The 23,681-nt window shown below is 51.0% G+C and overlaps 1 protein-coding gene across 2 annotated transcripts in view; it reads right to left on the reverse strand.

Moving 5' to 3' along the window:
• COL26A1 (collagen type XXVI alpha 1 chain) overlaps positions 1–10,594 on the reverse strand; it is a 173,094-nt gene extending 162,500 nt beyond the window's left edge. For both annotated transcript variants that reach the window (XM_059038704.2, XM_059038703.2), the window contains exon 1: positions 10,437–10,594. In XM_059038704.2, coding sequence (XP_058894687.1) covers positions 10,437–10,594 — 158 coding nt within the window. The remainder of the gene's footprint in view (positions 1–10,436) is intronic.
• Between the last annotated feature and the right edge of the window lie 13,087 nt (positions 10,595–23,681).

Consider the following 23,681-nt stretch of genomic DNA (forward strand, 5'->3'; position numbering starts at 1 on the left):
ACAGACTCTGAGCGCTCGTCACTCGGCGGCTGCATCCCCACTGGCCCAGCCCTGTTTCAGGGTTCCTGACACTGCCTGTTAGCTGCCTCCCTCCTCCCGCCCCATCTCCTCCACACCAGTAACACTGACACAGGACCCGCTGTGACCAAGCCTTGACCCAAAGCCCGAGCTCCTTAGGGCTGGAAGCAAAGGGGCTTCACCCTCAGGCTCCGAAGGCCCCACGCGTCCCACACTCGCAGGCCTTGGTCCAGCCACTCTGAACCCAACTGCACAAACCATACATGTCAGGCACCGTCACACCTCCCAGCCCTTACACAGCTGTCCTGTCTGCCTGAAATGCCCCCCGCCAAGTCACTGCAGAGAACACCCCCCCTCACCCTACAAGACCCACTTCAAACATGATTCCTCTAGAAAGGCCTTGGCATGTAGCCTTTGTCCACCAGGCCAGCGTTTCCCAAGGTATGGAGTCTGGAACGCCATCCCAACAAAAGGATTCCACAGCCTCATATGTTTTTTGCAAAACCCCCCCCTTCTTGGCAATCTTTGCAAGGTTAGCACACTATACGCCACAAGCACGAACAGAATGTTTAGTACATATTTCTCTAAGCAATTTATTAATTTTAACTCATCTAAGCCTAGAATAACCTTATGAAGTAGATCATCCCCATTTTACAGAGGAGAAAACCGAGGCACAAAGACACTCCAAACTCCCACGCACCTAACTCCCCTAAACAGGTACTTGTTCATACGTCCCTTGCCTACCTGGCCCACTTTGCACACATTTGTGTCACAGCAAATTCCACACTTGCTCCTGGGTCTTCCCCAACCAGCCTCTGAGCTCATCAAGGGCAGAGGCTGAGTCTGAATCAGCAATCATCTCACTACCCCCAGCACCAAGCATGCAGTAGGCGCTTGTAGTAACTTCCTGAATGTAAGGCTCCAGGAAACCTGGATCCAGTGGCAGGGAAAAGGCCCACAGGTGGTGGGGGTGGGGGGTGGAAAGCGGATAATTCACCCCTCTGGAGTTTACAGAGAACCCCTCCCATTCAGGGCTCAGGGCAGAACACCCCTTCCCCCATGGTTCAGCCCCCAGCTTCAGCCTACAACCGACCGACTGTGGGATTGGAAAAGGCTGGGTGGTTAAACGCCCGGCCTGGATAAGCTCACATGTCCAAGAGGCAGGGGTGGATGGTGGGCAGTCCAGGCTCAGGGCACAAGCCCAGCTCATGCACTCATGTCCCAGATGGGCCCGTCAGGGCCATGCTAGGGAGGAAACAGGTAGGAGAAATGATTCCATCTGCGGGGAAGGAGAGCAGGAAGTGAGTTCTGGGTACAAAAACCACAAGCAATCACAGATACAGGAGGCGCAGGGAGCCGCCCACAGAGGCGGGAGCAGAGCAGTCCAGGAAGACTTCCTGAAGGAGGGTGTGTGTGACTGCTCCCAGAAGAGGGTGGAGCCGAGGTATGGGGTGGGGAGGGGACAGGCCAAGCACCTCAGCTCAGCAGAAAGAACAAGAAAGAGGTTTCGGAGTCAGAGTCTAGAGAACCAGACAGGGGAACTGGGGTGATGGGGCCAGAAGACCCCTGAATTCCCCCAGGGCACGGGGTCTCCCACGGCAGGTCTTAAGCCAGAGGGGCTGTGGAATCAATTTTCTGAGTCTTGGCAAGCACTTTTTTATGACCTAGATAGAGCACCATAAAAAAGAAAGTATCACATATGGTAGTAGTAAGCATGATTTTGTGAAACTTATTTCAGGGGTATGTGTGTGTGTGTGTGTGTGTGTGTGTGTGTGTGTACGTGCGTGCGCATGGACTCAGGCACCATATAAAAGGTATTTCCTACTACGGGTCATGATGAAAGAATCAAAAACTTCTGTTCTCCACGCAGTGCTTCCTAAACCTGGTAGCATCCCCCCCCCCAAAAAAAAACCCGCTTGGGGAGGCCATTAAATACAGCTCTCCAGGACCTAGACTTCCTGAGTCATGTGTGGGTCTGGATACCCAATTCTTTAATCACCCCAGTTCATCGTGAGGAGCCAGTCAGCGACCTGCTGTATCTAAGACCAGCTAAATCATCTGTGGGACTCATGGCAAACTGAAGTTAAGGGACCCCTCATTCAAAAAGCTGGGTCATTAAAGATAGTAAAATACAAAGTGTTTTCCTCTCTTCTGGGGTCTCTGTCTCTCTCGACCTGTCATTTGTTTAGTGTTTCATGTGTGCTCCCTCGTGCACAGGGATCCCTGGGGGGCAAGTGCAGACCCTCCCTGCAACTCCACGGTGTGCAAGTGCGCGTGCCACCCTTCCCACCAGCCAGCGGGCGGAAGCACAGCGCCCCGGTCCGGAGCAGGGAAGTCAAGCCAGGCATATCCCCTTCCCAGGGGCCCACCATGTACGACGGATGGGCAACGCTTCAGGGTATTGCAATCTCTCCCCAGGACACACTAGGATCGGTGTGGTCAGAGGCTCTCCCCTGCTGAGTCACCTTTTTTTTTTTTTTTTTTTTTTTGCAGTACGCGGGCCTCTCACTGTTGTGGCCTCTCCCGTTGCGGAGCACAGGCTCCGGACGCGCAGGCTCAGCGGCCACGGCTCACGGGCCCAGCCGCTCCGCGGCACGTGGGATCTTCCCGGACCGGGGCACGAACCCGCGTCCCCTGCATCGGCAGGCGGGCTCCCAACCACTGCGCCACCGGGGAAGCCCTGAGTCACCCTTTGAGCACACGCTTGCACTGCCAGCCCAGGGCGGGGACTGCAGCCGCCACGTCCCACTCCAGGGTGGCACGGGGTGCAGGCACCCAATCCCAACCCCCTCTGAGCCCACACCCAGGCTCCAGCCAGAGGCAGAGGGTGGCAGCGGGCACTGGGCAGGGGTGGAGAGGGGGAGGACCTGGGGTGCCAGAGGGACAGGGAGTGAGTAGCAGAGACCCCACCCCAGGGAGGCGGTAGGAGGTGGTGAGAGGTGGGTCACGGTCAAAGCTGAGGATCCATTTCCTGGTGCCCCACGGCCCCGTCAGACGTCACTTACAAAGCACACATTCAAGAATAAGAGTATCGAGAATTTGGAGATGGTGAGCGCAAAGCATTAAACTCCAAGCACGGACCCTGCTGAGCACTGCGCCTGCGCCCTGGCCTCTGCACTGGTCCAAGGGCCCTGCCTGGGAGGCCGGGGGTGGGGACGGGGAGGCTGGACCAGGAAGAACGGGGAGGAAATAGCACGGCCCAGCGCTGTCACCCCAGTAGGATCAGACCCTTTGCGAAACTGACTCCCAGAGAATTTCTCAGCGGAAAACCATAAGCAGTGGCACGTTCTGACATCCGTCCCATCCTTTCTTAGAATAGTCTGAAAATGGGTAAATACCCTAGCGTCCGGCCAGAATACAGCTGTGCTTCTAAAAGATCAGAAGCAAGTCCCTGTGCGCCGCCCTGAAGCCTCCTTCCCCAAAGCTCCCCGCCGCCTCTGAGAGGGGTCTTTACATCCACGGAGAGTATGTGACCCCCCCGTAGGACCCACGTCTGCTCTGGATTCAGGGCCTCGGTGGGTCCTTGGTGGATGCGATCTGGTTCACGCCACACAACCGGCAGAGCCCAACTCTATTCTGGGCCCTGGGCTGGGTCGCAAACAGGCGGGTGATGTCCCACCTGGCACGCACAGTCTAACGGGGGACATGGCAGGGAGGACACGGGGAGGGAACATCTGGACACAGCTTAGCTCTGTCACCACGACGCAGCCTTTTTTGACGGTGGACATCTGGGGAAAGGCTGTCCAACTTTTGAGGATTCAGGGTACACGTGTCTTTGCTCCATCCCCAAGACTCACTCCACATCCCCTCAGAACTGCCTTAAACCTGGGCGAGAGGAGCCCCATCCTGGGCACTGAGGTTTCAAGGACCCCAATCTGGCCCCTCTCCAGCCACACCCCCACCCCACAGGGCGAGGAGACCAGGGCGCCAAGGGGACGTGACCCTCCAGAGACCACAGCCCCCCTTATGGAGCAAAGGTGGGTACCCAGGGGCCTGAAACTCCCTCCCCAAACTCAAGCAGGAGGTATGGCCAAGTGGCAGTTGTCAGGGTAAGGAGAGGGGGTTCTGGGCTGGACTAGAGTGTCCACCGGGTGTGGGTGAGGCCTGACCAGGGCGAGGTATCTGGCGGGACAAGGAGGGAAGGGGAAGGTGGCTCTTCCTGCACCGCCAAGTTCCCACACAAAATTCATGGAGGCAAGACTTCTAAACCTGAGCCTCGACCCCCACCCCCAGGTCATGAGGAGGGTGTGTTTGTCAAGGTCAATGACAGAATTCATTTTATTGAATTATATCTTTTAAATATTTAGACATACAATGTGTGGGCTTCCCTCTGTACCCTTGCCCCAGAGCCCTCAAATGTGAGGAGTGGGTCGGGCTGGCAGGTGGTATAGGCCAGGGGAGGCCGCTCTCATCCCCACAAGGCTATTTTGATCCAGCATCACTGAAATGTCATCTTCAAATGTATCCCAAGAAAAACCTGCTGATGGGAATACAAAGTGGTGTAACTTCTGTGGCGGGAAATTTGACACAATCTGGCAGGATTACACGTGCGTTTACCTTTTCACTCAGAAAATCCGCTTTAAAAAAATGCATCCTGAAGATTCATTTGCAAAAATATGAAACGAGTAACTCACAAGGCTGTTTATTAGGGCATTACACGTGACACAAAAGGTTAGAACAACACAATGTCTATCAGCAGGGGACCTGCTGAAAAAACTACAGTCATTGGCACCACCGAGAACTACAGAGCTACAAAAATGAATACAGGAGGGAATTCCCTGGAGGTCCAGTTTTAGGACTCAGCGCTTTCCCTTCAGGGGCCCGGGTTGGATCCCTGGTCGGGAACTAAGATCTCACAAGCCGCAGGGCGTGGCCAAAAAAATAAAAATAAAAAATGAATGCAGGAGACGAACATTCTGGTGATGGCTGCACAACGCTCTGAGTGCATTTAATACCACCAAACTGTACACTTAAAGATGGTTAAGATGGTAAGCTTTATGTGTATTTTAACCACAAATTTTTAAATCGTGAAAAACAAAATGAAGGCAGAAGCTATCTATGCCCTGCTCTAGAGCAATCTCCACAGTACAATGTGAAACCAAAAAAGCCAAGTGCAGAACAGTATAACTGGTACACCACCTCTGCCTAAGAAAAAAAGGAAGGGATAAACAACAAGGTTCTACTGTAGAGCACAGGGAACTATATTCAATATCCTGTGATGAACCACCATGGAAAAGAATATTAAAAAGAATTATGTATATGTATACATATATATGAATCACTTTGCTGTACAGCAGAAATTAACACGTTGTAAATCAACTAAACGCAAACAACTTTTTTTTAAAAAAGAAGGAAGACAAAGTCACACAGTTCCATTTGCAAAATGAAACAATGGAAAGATAAATCAAAAATGAATTCAAAACATGATTCCCTACACATAGTAGATAAGCGGGAAATTATTTACGCAAGTATTCCAGTAATTAAATGAAACAGAAATGTCAGAATTAGAATGGGAGCGTTTTGTAACCCTTAATGAAATAATGACCTAGGCAGTGATCACCAACGCCTGATAGCATCACAAGAGGAGAGATGACAAGATCTTGTGTGATTCCTGATATGATTCTTAATGGATGAATGCTACACAACCATAGAGGTAATTTTGCCCAAACACATAATAATAATAAGGAGGAGGAGAAGGAACCAAAATCCAATCGAGCCTCCCTATCCAATTTCCAATTTCCTGGACACACTGAGGACAGGGGAACACGTTGACAGGCACCATGAGGATATAATCAAACAAATCCTGAACAAGGAAAATGCTATCAAAGCCTAGTTTCTTCAAAATAAATTGCAAAGTAAAGGGAGCAAAGAAGGAGGGACCCTATAGGCAGTGGTATTCTGGTGAAGGTTTGACACCCAGCTCTCCAGGAAAAAAATGTCATGCTCTCCCACAATAGTCAGCTCAGGCTTTCATAACAAAACGCCAGAGACTGGGTGACTTAGGCACCAGACATTGATTTCTCAGATCTGGAGGCTGGGAAGTCCAAGATCAAGGCCGATGTAGTTCCTGGTGAGGACCATCGTTTGGGCTTGCACACAGCAGAGTTCTCTCTGTGTCTTCAAGGGAAGGAGAGAGAGAGAAAGAGAGAGAAGGCGCTCTGGTCTCTCTTCCTCTTCTTATAAGGACACAAATCCCATCATGGGGACCCCACCTTCATGATTTCATCTAAACCTTCATCTTCATAATTACCGCCCAAAGGCCCCACCTCTAAAGACCATCACATTGAGAGTCAGGGCTTCAACATATGAATTGCGGGATGGAGGGAACACAAACACGATCTACTGGACCAACTATAAAGCGTTCTTGTCCTCCTCCCCCACCACCATCAAAAAAAAAAAAAAAAAAAAGATCCTAAATCTAATCAAACATTTACACCTAATCTCTGACATAGAAGAGATACAGGGCATAGAGGATCCAATTATTGACACCACTGGGAAGCAGTCAGCCAAATCTAGAACCTGGGATTCTACAGGACAACTGGCCTTCTTCACCAAGTCAATGGCAGGGGGAAAAGCTTTCTTTTATTAGTTTTTTAAAAGTACTTATTTGTCTGGCTGCACCGGGTCTTAGCCGCGGCACACAGGATCTTTAGTTGCAGCATGTGGGATCTAGTTCCCTGACCAGGGATCGAACCCAGGCCCCCTAGCATTGGGAGTGCAGAGTCTTAACCACTGGACCACCAGGGAGGTCCCTGAAAATGCTTTCTTTTAAAGGAGAGGATTCTCCCACAATGAAAAAGACTAAAGAGACACAACAACCAATAAGTGGACAGGAAGTTGAAGGTCAAAAAGCAGTGAAGATGGCTGGGCCGTGGGGAGCCTTCCCCCTGCCACCACTTGCCAGAGCAGAGAATTCCAAAGCGTCCAAGAATTCCTCATTTGAACTTGGCTTTCCAGGTCACTGTGAAGGTATTACTCATCAAGGTTAGAGGATAGGACCTACTTATTTAACCAGCCGTTAGCTTGATTCATAACCTGTAGATATTCAGCCCTGTACTGCGTGGTCTCTCTTTGTTCTCACGCCTCGGGTCCTGTACAGAAGGAACAGGTTTATGGAGTGCGTGCCACTCCTCCGGGCAGAAGTATAAAGCACCTCTGTCCCTCATCCCCTGTCCCACGAACACGCCCTCTGGGTGTATTCATTCCTTCCTCTGCTTAAAATCCAGGCAGGTCCCACCACTCTTCTGGTTTCTCTTAGAAGAACATTCCCACTCCAAGAATTAATATTAACTTTTATCCAAATTAAAACCTCTCCATCAACAGCTGGGAGATGTGCACCCCAGATGGGGTGCAGGGCCCCCTTTCTGGTCCTCACTCCTCGTGCCCGATGACTCGCTGCTATGTTGGACCCTTTAGGGTTGGATACAGAGCTGAGGAGCAGACAGCAGACAAGACTTCTAAACACCATGTGTGAAAGGGAGGGAGGGAATGATCAGGGGAGGGAGGCGGGGAGAAGAGTGAGATATACATCCATTAAAGAGTTTCACCAACGTGCTGTCCTTATACTGGGAAGTTCTTCGGGGAAGAACAGGGCTGGGCAGCTGGGAGGCTCCATCCTCGTGCAACCCTGCCGGTCAATTAATGTTTACATTTCCCTTTAGCTTTTATTTGGCGCCCAAACAGCACTGTGGATGACAAAATTCATGACTGGTCCAAACACGGGGCTGCAAGATTCTACTGGAAAGGAATTGGGGTCCTCTTCTTTTTGCCAAAATCGCTTCATCAGAGGGGCCCACCCTGGGCTTGTGATGGAGGTGACCAGAGCAGAGCATCCCTGGGCAAAGCAAGATGCCCCCAGCACGTGTTAGACACAGACACCCAGCCCAGGAAGGTAGCTACAGGTACACACACATACACACACACAGACACACATAGAAAAGAGAACACAAACTGCCAACAGGCGCAATAACCATGAAATAAGACTACTTGTCAAGAAACAGCCCTATAGCCCTGCCCATCAGCTGAAACCAAGCCACTGTAAACACATGTATGGAGCCAAGCAGAGGCCAAAGCTGTGAAGAGTCCTGTGCCAAACGCCGTCCCCAAGGCTTCTGCTTCTGGAGAGCATAAGACGCAGGAACATGCGACACCAGGCCAGCTCCAGCCCATAACTCGCCCAGACCCGAATCAGGTGCCTGCAGTGCCTACACAGGGCTTTGCATGGAAGGGTTCAGTTATGGTCCGGAACACCCATCTCAAGCATCTGGAACCCGCCCCAAGTCCTTAACACGCCCCAATATCCTCTTCAGAAATCCATTTTCCACAAATTCATCCAGATCCTCCCTGAACCTAATTATACCTTCTCCCTGCTCCCAGCCTGGTAGAAAGAGTTCTGGAAGACTACATTTGTTTGCGCCTCTTTTTATTTGTGCTAAAACTATCCCTTCCAAGTGTCTCTGGAGGTCCCCAAGTTCCAGCCCACCAAACGCCAGAACCCCCGTCCCCATTCACTGGCTCCCTTCATGGACTTCCCCTCTGGCCCCTCTCTGCTTGCAGAGTCCAGGCTGCAGGAGCCTTCCCTACCCCCACCCCCACTCCCAGCTCCCAACACACACACACTTTTGAATTACAAAAGTAATACATGAATGTACCCTCCTTGTAAAATATGCAAACAAGACAGCGAGCAGACAGAGGGAAAAAATGGAAGTCCTCTTTTACTCTCTCCCCTAGTCCAGCCCCAGATCTCTCCCTATAGGTAACTGCCAAAAACGGTTTCTTACCAACTTTTTTTCTGGATGGATAGATAGATAGATAGATAGATAGATAGATAGATAGATAGATAGATAGATAGGTATCTAGATATAGATCGAATTTTTTTCATAAGTGAGATCATGCTATACATATCATTCTGCGATTTGAGAAGCTTAGTTTTTAAAATATGCTCCTATGGAAGTGTGCAGAGTCCACACTACTGTGGGTGTTTGGAGAATAATAATACTAATAGGAGCCTTGGAGAAGTACTTCCAAACAAAGTGAAGGAAATAAAATTGCATGCAAAATTTTCCTGAAGCACTTTAAATGCTCTTCTGAGAACCGCCTTATCCAGCCATTAAGTGTACCGCTCTTCTCAACACAAAATATCCCTGTCTCCTTGATACAAGACGTTGCCAGAATTCATCTTGGTAGCCCTCCTTGGCTTGGTAAACACCATGGAGGACAGAAGAACTGGGACCTGTCTCTTGCCTTGCTCCATAAACGATAAGCAGAGTGGTGCCATAGAAAGCACCGGATTTGGAGAAAGAAGACAAGAGGTGAGCCCTGAGTTGCCACCGAATTTGGGGACCTCTCTCTGAGCCTCAGTTTCCTCCATTAAAGGAAAGATAATACTCTAATAGCTAACCCTGGGGTGGTTTTAGGATCAAAAGAGATGGATGCTACCAATGCATGTTGTGTGTTCTAGAAGGCTATTACAGCCGTGTGAGTCGTAATCACTATTAAATGGGAAAAGCTAAATTCGAATGAGTTACGCAGACGAGGGATTTGGCAACTCTTACTTGAGTACTTAACGCGTTTTCTGCGGGAATTCAACCACGGATTGAGAAGTTGCTGCCCTAACCGTCCTGGGGTGGCCAGGGCGCCACCTGCCGGCGGAGGAGGAGGCCGCGGGTGGGTCCGGGCACCGCGGGCTCCGTGACCCTGCTCCCTCTCCGACCCCACCGCGGACTCATGCGATCGGAGCCGGCACCACGTTCCCAGGTGGCTGGGGAGCCGCAGCCGAGGCTCCTCCGCGGGCCCAGCCCCAAAGACCGGACGGAATCGCCCCTCCGGTGTCCCTGGCGGCCGGCGTGAGAGTAGGGGGCCCGGATGCAAGGCCTTGGCATCGCGGGAACCTGCTCCCCAACACAAAGCCGCGGCCGCGCAGGTGAGCTCGGCGGAGCCACGTGAGCCGGTAAACGTCCAGGAACTGAGCCACCGAGCCCCAGCCAGCCACGGTCACCCCTGCGCGCGCCCCCGCCGCAGGTCTGAGCCACCTCCACCCGGATTCGGGAGCCGAAGGGGCGAAGGTTGGGAGAGCAAGGAAAGGAAGAGGGGGTGGGCGCGGCCAGAGACCACCGCAGTCCCAGCCCCGCACCTTCAGTCTCTCCGCCCCGAGACCCCAGCCCCCACTGTCTGTGCCCCGATCATCCCGTGTCCCCAGCCCCCCAGTCCTCCGACCGCCCCACGCCCCCAGCCCCCAATCCCACCTTCCCAAGCCCCAAACCCCGCCCCCGCGCCCCCAGCCCCTGGCCGCCCCGAGACCCGGCAGCCCGCGCCCCCAACCCCCAATCCCAAGATCCCAAGCCTCAAACCCCACCTCCCCGCGCCCCCAGCCCCGAGCTGCCGCGCGCCCCCAGGTCCCGCCGCCCCCAGCTACTCACCGGCGGCTCCCGTAGCCGCTGCCGGGAGAGCCGGAGCCCTGCTCAGGATAGCCGTGCTGCTGCAGGGCTGCGGCCGGGAAGGGGTAGAGGAAGCCGGTGGCCAGCGCCGACCCGCAGAGGCAGCAGCACGCCCAGGGCAGAAGCAGAGCCAGCTTCATCTTGCGCGGCCGCCCGCGGGGACCCGGAGTCCCGGGCGGGAGGACAGTCGGGAGCGCACCGACGGACGGACCGAACCCGCGGCCCCCGCCGGGAGCCGAGCGAGCGCGCCGGTGAGCGAGCGGGGCCCAGGTCCGAGCTGGAAATGTCTGGGGGGCGCCCACGCCTCTCAGGGCCGCCTTTTCAAATTCGGCGAGGTGGGCTCTGCGCCGTCAAAGGGGGCGTGGGGCTTTCTCATTAACCCTCGGCGGTCCGGGGCCGAGGAGGCGGCACTGGCGGCAGAGCTGGGGGCTCCTCCTCCGCAGGGGGTCCGGGGAGCCGCGCGCCCCGAAAGCCAGATCTTGTGCCTGGGTCCCCAAACCCACGCTCTTTAGAACCTTCCCAACCAAACCCTCTTCGGGTCGCAAGTGCTTACGGAGCCCCCACTGTGTGCCTGGCAAGTTCACCTGGGCAACGTTGTTTAATTCCTACCGCACTGCTCTCTATATAAGGTGCTGCCGTTCCCATTTCTCAGAGGTACAAACTGAGGCTCCAAAAAGTTAAGCAGAAAAAAATGCACACTCCTGTCCAAGGCTCTTTTGACCAAGCCATTGCACACCCAGACTTCCCCGGAATTCTATCCCCCTTTCACCTCCAGCCTCTACCTTGCCAGCTGTCTCTCTAAGCTGAGACGCATCTGGGAAGGAAGGAAGCATTTGATGTGGGGTGAGAAGTTGTCCCTAGACTCACAGATTCATGAGGCATCGCATCTGGGAAGGAGCTGGGGGAAGATGTAATACAATCCCACCTTTTACAGATGGGAAGGCTGGGTCTCAGATCGCACACTGAGCCCAAGGCCAGCCTGGCCCCAAGCTGGTCTTTTCTGGACCGCAGGATCCCCATAGGGCTTGTACCCGGCACAAAGCAGGGGGGACCTGAAATCCACCCTGTGCCCCACTCCCCCAGGGAGAAAGCCTTTTTCTAATTCGCCCCAGAGCAACCAAGGGTTGGCAGAGGTCCTGAGGCCAGCTCTGTCCCTGCTAACCGTGGGGAGCTCTTAGTCCGTAAAATACCAGTAGGACTGGAGAGAAGCCATCAAGTATGGAAGTGCTCCGTGGACTGCAACCCATTTTGTAAAAGAACTGTGGGATTGTTGTTAAAGGAAGAACCGGAAGATGCTGTTGAAAATGTGAAGGGAAAGGGCCGCTCCCAGGGCTTTTGTCCTCTTGTTTACATATCCCAACATGTATCCATATGTACATTTCCCCTATGTACCCTCTTGAGTACAAATACCAAGAGATCATCTCCAACCCCCTTTATCCTCTCCCCAAACCACCCATTCAATTCCCTCAAATCCTACCTGGGCCTTTTCTTTTTTTTGGCCACTAGGCATGCAGAATCTTAGTGGGATCTTAGTTCCCCCACCAGGCATTGAACCCTTGCCCCCTGCAGTGGAAGGGTGGAGTCTTAACCACTGGACTGCGGTCCCCTGCCTGGGCCTTTTAAATGGAACTTCCACACTTCCCAAGTCCAGAGTCTCCATCTAGGAATCGGGATGAACAGTCCATCTCAGAGTGGACAGCCCCCTAATGGGAAACGTCACTTGCACCTAGGACAACTTCCTTCATCTCGCCCTCCATCCTTTTCTCAAGGCCTAAAAGATTTGGAGAATTTGGGTTATCAGGGGATTTTCAGTGCCTCCCCCAAAAGGAATCTGAACTGTGTTCCTTGGGCTGTTTTCCAGCACCCAATAAATGATGAGGTCATCCTCCCCCCCACCCCCCACCAGGAATTTGTAAGCATCTGTCTTCCTCCTTTCCCTCCTTTACTTGCATAGTGAGATCTTAAAGACCAGAGGAATTCTGTGTTGCTGTAAATTGGCTTTATGCTGTAGACATTGCAGTAAGAGAACAAGAATTTAGTTTTTATCTTAAATTCATTTTTCCAGTGTCATGCGCTGCACCCGAGCTAGAGGGACCAAGGACAGGAAAGGATACCACTATTCCGTCACTGCAGGATTCTTTTAGGATGAAAAGCTTTAGGAGAAGAATTACTACATCCCAGAAACTTCAGGACTAAGGCAGGTCTAGTTTGGTCCTCTGTTTCACTTCTAGGACAAAAAGTTCATTCTTGGCCTGTGAACATGTATTGAGAAGCTTCTGCGTGTCCAGCATTTCCTGGTGCAGTGAACGCTCCTAGAGAAGCAAATAACATGGTCCTCACCCTCAGGATGCTTACACTATTCTTTAGGAAGCGTTAAAATGGGCTTTTTTTTTTTCCTTCAAAAGCCAGCAGGGGGACTTCCCTCGTGATCCAGCGGTTAAGAATCCGCCTTCCAGTGCAGGGGACGCGGGTTCAATCCCTGGCCGGGGAACTAAGATCCCGCATGCTGCGGGGCAACTAAGCCTGCACGCCACAACCAGAGAGCCCACGCGCCCCAACTACTGAGCCCTTGTGCTCTGGAGCCCCTGCCACAACTAGAGAGAAGCCTGCGTGCCGCAACGAAAGATCCTGTGTGCCACAACCAAGACCCGACGCAGCCAAAAATAAATAAAATTCTTAAAAAGCCAGCAGGCAGTCTGCAGAAACACTCTGCAAACAAGAGGAGGTTCCATTTAGAGGGCAAGGGATTAAAAAGACAAAGATGCAGAAAATCAAGAAATGTGATATCACACACACCACCCAGATGCAGAAGCCCCAGGTCTGCTCCTGGTGCCCCTGCTGACTTGCTGGGTGACCTGGAGTAAACCCCTTCCCTCTCCGGTCCTCCCCAGACTTCATTTGTAAAATGAAGAGTGGACTGGCTTGTCTCTGAAGACCTTTCCAGTTCTGGCCTAAAATTCACTTTCCCTTCATCCTCCACTCCTATCACCAAGGCAGCTGTGGATAAACCCAACCCTAGCAAGCCATCACTGTTGTAGGCAAGATTTCCAGCGGCAGCAGCCCTGTAAGGGGGGCCATGGGAGCCGAGAAGAATGGAGAAGGATTCCTCCCTCGCCCCCAGAGGACATCAGGTAGTAGAGTCCAAGTCCAACCGGTACCAGCTGTGTGACCTTGGACAAGTTACCTAACCTCTCTGAGCTTCTTCATCCGTAAAATTAGAATAATAACTGTACCTAATGTATGGGTTTGCTAAAAGAATTCAATGACTTATTCACACAAAGTGCTTGGAATCATGTGCCTGACGCATTGTAATGCTCAATAAATGTTAATGATTATTGTTTGCAGAGCTTTGGTGAAGGATAAAACTGAAGAATGGCTCCCTTTTCAAAGCCCCAAGTGGGCTCATACGCAGGAGTGCTTGGAGCTTTCTCAGGAGACTCTGGAGCCCCGGGATAAACCTGGTACATCTTTCTCTGTGGTCGACAATTTAAAATGAAACTTTATTTTAAAACAAATACGGGAATAGTATTGAATAGAATGCACCATGTGCATTATTTTTCAAGATAAAACATACTTGTGGGTGGCGGCAAAAGCAGGAAAGTTTGAGCAGCCCCTAACTGAAGGGCGTACTGGTGCCCTCAGAAGGTCCAGTGCCTCCTCAAACGTCAGCCACCCCGGCTGGCCCCTGATCCAAACTCCACACAAGTACTGGTCTCTGTGTTTCTATACTGTGCCCGCGGCACTCACCAAATACATGCTAAAGCCCCAGAAGAGACAGAGGCCACTGTTCCCAAGAGCCCAAGAAATCAAGCATTTGAAGCCTTGGAGTTGGGACCGGGGTCGTAGTTCTGGCTCCCCTCCTCCTCTCTTCCTCGGTGATCTTCAGGCACCATACAGTGTGCCCCCACCCCCAAACCTCGCTAAAATGGAAACTGGACAAATGAGGGTCAGCAGGTCACCACTGAGCCCTTACCTCCTCGGCCTCTCGCCACAGCTCTGACACAGACAATCAGAGTTCTCTGAATCTCCCCATTTTTCATACAAGGAGATGAGAGAAGTGATCTGTCTGCGGTCTTGCGCTCTCTCCCCCATCTGTGAGTTCAAAAGCACCTTAGAAACGGGGTTGTTTGTACAAAGAGGGATCAGATTTCTTGGTGGAGGTAGACAAACCCCCCAACACACACACACTAGAGAAGGGGGCTCCTCCGCGACTACGTTTCCAGGCCCTTCTGATAAGAAAATATCAGTCAGCGTCCTCTTGAGCAGACAAAAAGCAGATCTTCGCTTCTGCTGAAGTCAGCAGAGAGACCAACTGAACGGAGAAGTAAATACTCATCAAGCTGAAGCCAAGGTAAATATTGACCTTCTGGCATGATAAACCCTCCTGTTAATCTAAAACAGAAATCTCCCCCTCCCCCCTGAGTACCCTTATAGGACGCGGATCCTGCAATTCTCCCAGAAGTTCAGGGAAGCAATAGTAGGGACAGCCTGGTTTTCATACTGATCTCTCTAGCAGCCCATCCTCCCAGCTGTTCCAGATCCCAGGCCAGCACAGGAATGGGCTGGATTGACTCAACCAACATAGCAGGACAGTTGCAACAAAGGGCCTTCTTTGTTTTGCTCCAAGCTTTCTGTACTTGGCCAGGGGCAAAATATGAGCAGAATGTGGATATAATGGAAGATGCTGACTCTGAATTTTCTTCTTTACCTGGACACCCGCAAAATTCCACCCAACGCTATAAAAGGGAACACTTCCTTGCTCATCAGACCTGTTTCCCTAAACTTTGGCAGTGAAATAGACGTTCAGAAGACAGCAAATTAAGACAAATACTTCATGCATCTAGGTCTTTTTTTGCATTAACATTCATGTATGGCTTTAGCAAGTCGACTGTCTCTGTCTTCTCTTGTAAGAAATAAAGCAATGATGACACAGACAGACACACACACACAAAGTAGACAGCAAATTAGATGGCTACCGCCATAGCCCATGGTCTTAACATAAATTTGGAAGGGAAAATGAAGTATGAAAAGCAAAACCTAAAAAACGCTAAAAACATGGAGTCTGCCCAACTGCCAATGCCAAAAGCCCAACTCAAACGTGGTGATAAGAAGTTTGACTGCTGACTAATGCAGCCACAGCTAAACAAATGCTTCCCTAAGAACTTAATGAGATTACTGGGAAAAATGAAGAAAGGGGATGTCTTTGTCTGGCTGGCTGCTATAAGAGAATCCCATAGACGAGGGGGCTTAAAAACAACAGAAATGTATTTCTCACACTTCAGGAGACTGGAAGTCCCAGATCAAGGCACCAGCAGATTCGTAGCCAGGTGAGGACTTGCTTCCTCATTCACAGAGAGCTGTTTTCTCACTGTGTCCTCACATGGTAGAAGGCACAAGGGAGCTCTCTGGGGTCTCTTTTATAAGGGCACTAATCTCACTCAGGAGGGCTCCACCCTCATGACCTAATCACCTCCCAATAACCCCACCTCCTAATACCAAAACCTTGGAGGTTGGGATCTCAACATATGCATCTGGGGGGAACACAAACGTTCAGTCCATTACCGCTATAAAATAAAGAAGAGGCAACACCCAGGGAGTGCTGGCTTAACAAGCTCTATCCTCGCACAGGCATGAAGATGTAGGGGGTTTAGACACATTGAACCCATGTCAATGACATCCCTCCCTAGCTGCCCCTAGCTGGATGTCTGTGGTGGGGGGTCGGCTCAGGGCTCCCCACCCTGGTTCTCCAGACCCCCTCCACTGCCCACTTCTGCAGTTCAGCACTTGGGGGTCCTACGTGAGAGCTTGTTGGTAAAACAAACCAACTGTGAGTGAAAAGGAGAGCCATCAGGGCAGGTAGGTAACAAGAGAGACGTTGGGCTTAGAAAAGGAAAGGGGGAAAAAAAACATGCAGGAAAAAAAAAATAAACTTGTTCTCTGAGCCACAGGGATGAATTGGGGGCCAATGGATGGACGATGTCAGCTGAATATAAGGAAGAACTTTGAAACAGGTTGTCCACAGTTGGATTTAGCTGCATGGTGGGTACAAGGGGTGATTTCCCCATCACTAGAGGGATCCAGCCAGAGAGTGGGGTAGCACCTAGTAGAAACATTATAATTAAGCAGAAAGCACTAGCTATGGCCCTGAGACCATGATTCTTGAACCTCAGAGGCAAGAAAGGGATTTAATTAACTAGAATTTTCCCTGAACAGGCATGAATAAGTATGGTAGACATTACCAGTGCTGACCAACATCTGGATCTCCTGTCCTCTCTGGGCGCAAAGGAGACCTCCCTTATTAGCCTCTCTTGCAGTTAGGCAAGGTCATGTGACTAGCTCTGGCCAGTGAGCTCTGAGCAGAAGGGAGCTGTGCCACGTCCAGGACAAAGAGGAAAGAAAGAGTATGAGTGCTCTCCAAGCCCTCTCTGTCCCTGCCACAGCAGATGTTCTCCAGGCTGGGCCTTTGTCAGCCTGGATCCCTGAGTGCAGAAGACACTCCCCACCACCAACCCTCTAACTAGCACTGAACATCCTTTGTTTTGTTCAGCCATTGGGATGTTAGGGTCAAGTTGTTACAGCATCACCCAGGCTTTCCTGACTAATACACTGAGGACGTATGTGTGGTTTGGTGCCTTGGTGCAAAGGGGCCTTTTGTCCTGCAGGAGCTGTTACAAAATGACCGCATGAGGGTAAGGTTGGACCTTCTGGTGCCTGTCCATCTGCATTTTTGCAGGACCCAGGTCGCACTTTCCCAGCTGTGTCCTTTATTGTCACTAAGTCCTAATCCATGACAACCAAACTTCATAGGTGAGGGTCGACGCTGGCCCTGGTGGTGGCCGGCCAGGTTAGGCATCACTTTCACCCTTAGTTGGACTTACAGGATCCTTAAGAAGGATGTAAATAAAGAGGCATTGCCCCTGATGCCGTATGATCCAAAGTCAGCAGCTCCGAGGAACGAGTGGGGGCTGAAGGTCTGGTTCAGGGACATCCATGCAGAGTCGAGAGAGGCCTTGAAACAAGAGGAAGGATATAGACCAAGCTGAGAGGCCGGGAGGGCGCTGTGAGTGGCAGCCTGGCAAAGGAGTGAAGGTGGATCATGTGCTGTGGTGGAAGGGCTGGGAGTGGAGGGGCTGGGGTGGAGGGGAAGGGGCATGCTCCGCTCAACACACCTGTGCACACACCAGGTACACGCACGTGTGTGCAGGCACAAACCCCTCCTAGAGCTGGAGAGAGGCCATTGCCCAAAGGCAGCTGTCCAGGTGAGCGAGGGCTCCGGCCCCCCACACCTTTCTCTCCCCACCCCTGACTCTAGGAAGCATCTTCAACTCAGCTCCCCGCTGGAAGCCCAGGGCTCATGAGAAAACCCAGGAGGAGGAGTCGTTTGTGGGACTTTGGGGATCCCCCAGGCTAAGGGTGGCAATAGGGGACCAAGGTCTTCTCATAAGCAGGTCTAAAGTCAGAGGGCTGAATGTGGTGAGGATTGCAGATCCGAGAGCAAAAATCAAAGGTGTGCGTGAAAGCTGGACCCTGGGAATCGCCGACAGGGTGGCGCTTCATGATGCTCAGTCCTGTTGCTCTGAATAACCGAATCCTCTGAGCGCCACAGGCTGCTGCCACCTGCTGCCCCTCGGACCGCTGCATCCTCTTCTCCTGGAGGCCCCCAAACTCGGCACGTTAAAACTGAACTCGCCTCGCTAGGGCCACTGCCAGCCCACGCTTGTGCGAATTAGGGAAAGGTGCCCCCTGTTTTCTGGGTGGACCTAGCCCCTGTCAGGCTCAGCCCTCAGAGCCCAGGCTGGATGTCAGCTCCCACCTGTCCATCTGGAGAAGCAGCAGGACACCTGCTCACCAGCCCTGTGGGCCGCCCCCCCCGCCCATGTCTCTTCCACCTGGAATCCGTATCACAGTGTTACTGAACCCCCCGCCACCCAAAGTGAGATCTACTCCCCCTGCCCCAATAGCTGATGGGGTCTCCAAGTCCCACCTATTCTAGATAACTCTTAAATTCACTCCCTGCACACCCCCACCCCTGCCAGCTCTCACGGCCACCACCATTGCCCTTGTTCTGCCTGGCCTTTGTCGGGTCCTCTATGAGCTTTTAGAATAACTTCCTAAGAAGTCCCCTGGCCTCCTCTCTCCCCTCCCTCTGCCCTTTCTTCTGCCTGGCTGCCAGAAAGCTCCTTCCAGAACACTCTGTGATGCCCTCGCTCTTGCTGAAAGACACATCTGCTGCCGCCCCATCATCACAGTGAAAATACTCACTTCCTTGATTGGGCACTCACATCCTCTGCCACCTGTTCCCGTCCTGCCTTCCTTGTCTGTCTTGCTGCCACACCACCCCCACTTCCACCTACCCCCCACCCCCACCCCACGCTCCAGCCACAGAGCAACACTTGCATTCCCTCAACAGGCCGAGATCTTTCCCAGGGCCACGGCTTTGCACAGATTGCTCTCTCCATCTGGCATGTTTTTGGCATAGACTGAATGATTGTGTTCCCTCCAAATTCATATGTTGAAATCCTAACCCTTAATGTGATGGGGCCTTTGGGAGATGATTAGGTCATGAGGGTGGAGCCCTAATGAATAGGATTAGTGCCGTTATAAAAGACCCCACAGAGCTCCCTCCCCTCTTTGGCCATGTGAGGACACAGCAAGGTGATGACCCTCTATAAACCAGGAATCAGGCCCTCACCAGACACCACATCTGCTGACACCTTGATCTTGGACTTCCCAACCTCCAGAACCGTAAGAATTATCATCCCCCCAGTTCATGGTACTATAGCAGCCCGAATGAACTAAGACACTTCCATCCTCACTCAGACTCCTCCTGGTGAGCCTTCTTCAGGATGCAGCTCTTCACCAAATCCCCCCAACTAGGATTGATACCCATCCTGTGCTCCCAAAGGTCTTTCCACAACCTTCTTAGTCCACACCCACTTCCACTTGCCTTGGTTACTTCTTAACATGTTTGCCGTCTCCCCTACCACACATCACACACTCTAAGAACAAGGGTAGTTTCCCACCCATCTCCGTCTCCCTGGGCCTAACAGCATCACACTCAGTCCAAGCTAAATAAATATTAGCTGGATATCTGAGTAAATCAATGAACCACTTGGTTCATTTTCCCAAGCCCCCAGGAAGAGGAGGGCCGGTGTGCAAAGGTGCCCTCCGAGGGGTGGCGTCTGGAGGACATTCGTTAAAGTTGGGAACCTGAGCAACACAGTTGTTTACTCTGTATTCTTCCTTCTTTGCATGTGACAAAGAAAAAGAGAGAAGCACAAATGAAAATGTCAGGTGGGTCCTACAGATGACCAGACCAAAGAAGGAACTTGCCATTCATTTCAAGAGAGACTGGTATCTACCCCACTCACATCTCTATCCAAGATTGAGTTTATCCTATCTTAAGAAAGGATTGTCAGGTGCAATCTTCAAACCAGAAGTCTCCAGATATTATCGCCCTGTAAATACTAGCCCACCAACATCTTATAAGGATTTACCATGTTGGTCTTTGTTGCACATAATCTAAAACACCTTCCCAGTGCTTCTCGGAAGGCATCTTTTGCTGAAAAGCAGAGAGGAAGGCAGACGATGTTCCCTAAGGGTGGTTTTGCACTGATACCAAGACCCAAAACAAAGAGAATGAAAAGGTTGTTCCATTTGATAAAACCTCACTACAGGGACTTCCCTGGTGGCGCAGTGGTTAAGAATCCGCCTGCCAATGCAGGAAACATGGGTTCGAGCCCTGGTCCGGGAGGATCCCACATGCCGCAGAGCAGCTGGGCCCGTGAGCCACAGCTACTGGGCCTGCGCTCTGGATCCTGCGAGCCACAACTACTGAAGCGCACGTGCCACCACTACTGAAGCCCACATGCCTAGAGCCGGTGCTCCACAACAGAAGAGACCACAGCAATGAGAAGCCCGCGCACCGCAATGAGAAGTGGCCCCCACTCTCCACAACTAGAGAAAGCCCGCACGCAGCAGCGAAGACCCAACACAGCAAAAAGTTAATTAATTAATTAAAAAAAAAAAAAAAAAAGAATCCGCCTGCCAGTGCAGGGGACACGGGTTCGATCCCTGGTCCAGGAAGATCCCACATGCCACAGAGCAACTAAGCTCCTGAGCTACATCTACTGAGCCTGCGTGCCACACCTACTGAAGCCCACGCCCCTGGAGCCCATGCTTCGCAACAAGAGAAGACACCGCAATGAGAAGCCCGTGCACCACGACCAAGAGTAGCCCCTGCTCGCCGCAACTAGAGAAAGCCGGCACACAGCAACAAAGCCCCAACACAGCCAAAAACAACTAAACAAATAAATAAATTTATTTTTTTAAAAACTCACTTCAATTTACTATCATGAAGTATCTGTTGGAAGTCGAGACAAGTTCTAAATAAGCCCTTCATTGAGAAACCAGGACAAAAGGGGAGGGGGTGAGAAAGCAGCCAGAGTAGAACTCTGATTATAGGGTCATTAATTAAGACTATGACAGTCCATGGAATTGCCTTTGATTGGAAAAATAGATGACTGCAGAATTAAAGGCTTTGGGGGAAAACCTTTTCATGCTTAAGGGGAGCCAAAACTTACTTCAAGGATTTTAAAATTAAGGCACTATTAACGGTAAGGCGTTGGTTGTGACCAGAAGACCCTGTCAATTTAATCAAAATCTTACGGGGAGGAGGGGGGACAAAGTAAGTGACCCGTTTTGTTTCAAAGCCCTGTACAACGGTCTGATTCCACACACAGGCTTTTATTAGGCTGGCCTGGACACCCTCACAGAGCCACCCAGAGGGACCCCGCCATGGGGTCTTGGGGAGAAGCAGCCCCCAAGTCCAGCGTGCACCTCTCGGTGCTATCCAGAGGCTGCTACCCACCTGGTGTGAGGGTGGGGCTCAGGGTGCAGCACCAGCCCGGTCCCGCCCCGAATCTCTCCCTGGTGTCCCCGCTGCCATCTCCTGGCCCTCCAGCAAGCATCCAGGCCCAACAGAACCCCAGCTCAGACACTTACTACCGGGTGCTTTGGGCAACTTTCTTAACCTCCCTGAACTTCAGTTTCCTTCTCTCTGTGAGGTGGAAAGAATATTCTCACCCAGGGTCACTAGGAAAATCCAGACCTATATACATTCATACCGACAATATTTGAAAAGAACCGGGCCTATGGAAGCTCCATGTGTATGGGTTCTCTTCCTCACTTCCTCTCTCCAACCTTTCCCTAAGTGACCTTCAGAAAAGATGGTTCCAGAATGCAGATCATATCATTGCCCTCCAGGACTTTGCAGAGGGTGCCTAGGAGTTCCCCGACCAGGGATCGAACCCACCTCCCCTGCATTGGAAGGCGGATTCTTTACCACTGGACCACCAGGGAAGGCCCTAGTTCAAAATTTTAAAAGGAATGTAAAATAGGGGCTTCCTGGTGGCACAGTGGTTAAGAATCCGCCTGCCAATGCAGGGGACATGGGTTCGAGCCCTGGTCCGGGAAGATCCCACATGCCGCAGAGCATGTGTGCCACAACTACTGAAGCCCGCACACCTAGAGCCCGTGCTCCGCAACAAGAGAAGCCACTGCAATGAGAAGCCCACACACCGCAACGAAGAGTAGCCCCCGCTCGCCGCAACTAGGAAAAAACCATGTGCAGCAACGAAGACCCAATGCAGCCAAAAATAAATAAATAAAATTAATTAATTTTTAAAAAAGAATGTAAAATATCTCACTATTAACTTCTATATTGATTCTATGTTGAGATCATATTTTTGAGATACTGGGCTAAATAAAAGTGTTAAAATGAACTCTTCGTATTTCTCTTAAATGTTTTTTTTTCTTTTTTCTCTTTTCTCTCCCTTAAATGTTTTTAATGTGGCTACTAAAAACTCAAAATCACGTCTAAATCTTACATCCTATTTCTATTGGGTGGTACTGGATTAGCGGGACCGTGGAGGGGGAGGGGGTGCCTACAGTGACTCTGGGTATCTGCTCAGGAGACTGAGGGATGATTAGGGTGATAGTGGGTACCCCACACAGCCCCCGCTTCCTGGATGCAGGTTTGGTCCTAAGCGCCTTAATCCACATGCTCTTTTCATTCCTCCCAAGAGTCTAATGAGGCGGATGCCAATGTTATCTCCATTTTACAGATGGGAAAACTAAGACACAGAGAGGTCACAGGCGGAGCAGGGATGTGGACCCAGGCAGTCTGACTCCAGGGTCCAGGCTCTTAGTCACAACCGATATTGCACTTCTAGAAGTCTCATGAACCGAGGCTGGGAACAGGGGAGCAGGCTGGCAGGGTGCGAGAAAAAAGGAATTCATTTGGGGATGCGTTGAATGTGGATATGCCTCTAGGATATCCAAGAAGGATATTTCACTGGAAAGACAGGCCTGGAACTCAGCGGGTAAATCCATGCTGATTTGGAAACTCCAAATCACTGCACAGATCATAATGAGAGAAACAGCCAGGATAAGTCTTCACACAGTCTGTCCTGAGCCCCTTCCTTCCGCCCTCACCCCCTAATGGCCCACCTCCGACATATACAGGATCATCGATTTGCTGATGCATTTGACAAATATTTATTGAGTGCCTATGACATGCCAGGCCCTTAAGTGGAACCTCCGGTCATTATGTGCTTCATAAGATGATGCAATAACATAGCATCATCCACGAAGAATCCCCGTCTCAGAAAGATGTGGAACCTCAATCTCATGAAGCCTCTACGTTTAACCATGAATTCATTGGAAATACGGGAGACAGAGGAACATGTTAAACAACACCCGAGGGAAGCAACCAGCCAAGTCCAAATGCAGGACGTTCACCAGGCCAGCTGACCTGGTTTCTCCCAAACACAAAGAGCATGAAGGAAAAAAAAAAATAAGGTGATTAAATTAGATCAAAATTTAGATTAAAGGGACTTCACCAAATGCTATGGTATCCTGGATTGGATCCTGGGACAGAAAAAAAGATATTAGTGGGAAAAAAAACTGATGAAATCTGAATTAACTCTGAAATTTAGTTATTAGTAATGTATTCATGTTAATTTCTTACTTTTGACAAATGCACCAGGATTGCCTAAGATATCAACATTAAGGAAAACTGTGTGAAAGGTATACAGGAACTCTTGTACCAGCTTGGTAACTTCTTTATAAATCTAAAATTATTCCAAAATAAAAAGGTGGGTTTTTTTTTTAAAGAGAGAGAGGCTTTAAAAGTATAAGAGCCAAATACAGTGGATGGCCCTTGTT

The sequence above is a fragment of the Kogia breviceps genome, chromosome 14 (genome assembly GCF_026419965.1).
Source record: "Kogia breviceps isolate mKogBre1 chromosome 14, mKogBre1 haplotype 1, whole genome shotgun sequence".
Lineage (NCBI taxonomy): Eukaryota > Metazoa > Chordata > Mammalia > Artiodactyla > Physeteridae > Kogia > Kogia breviceps.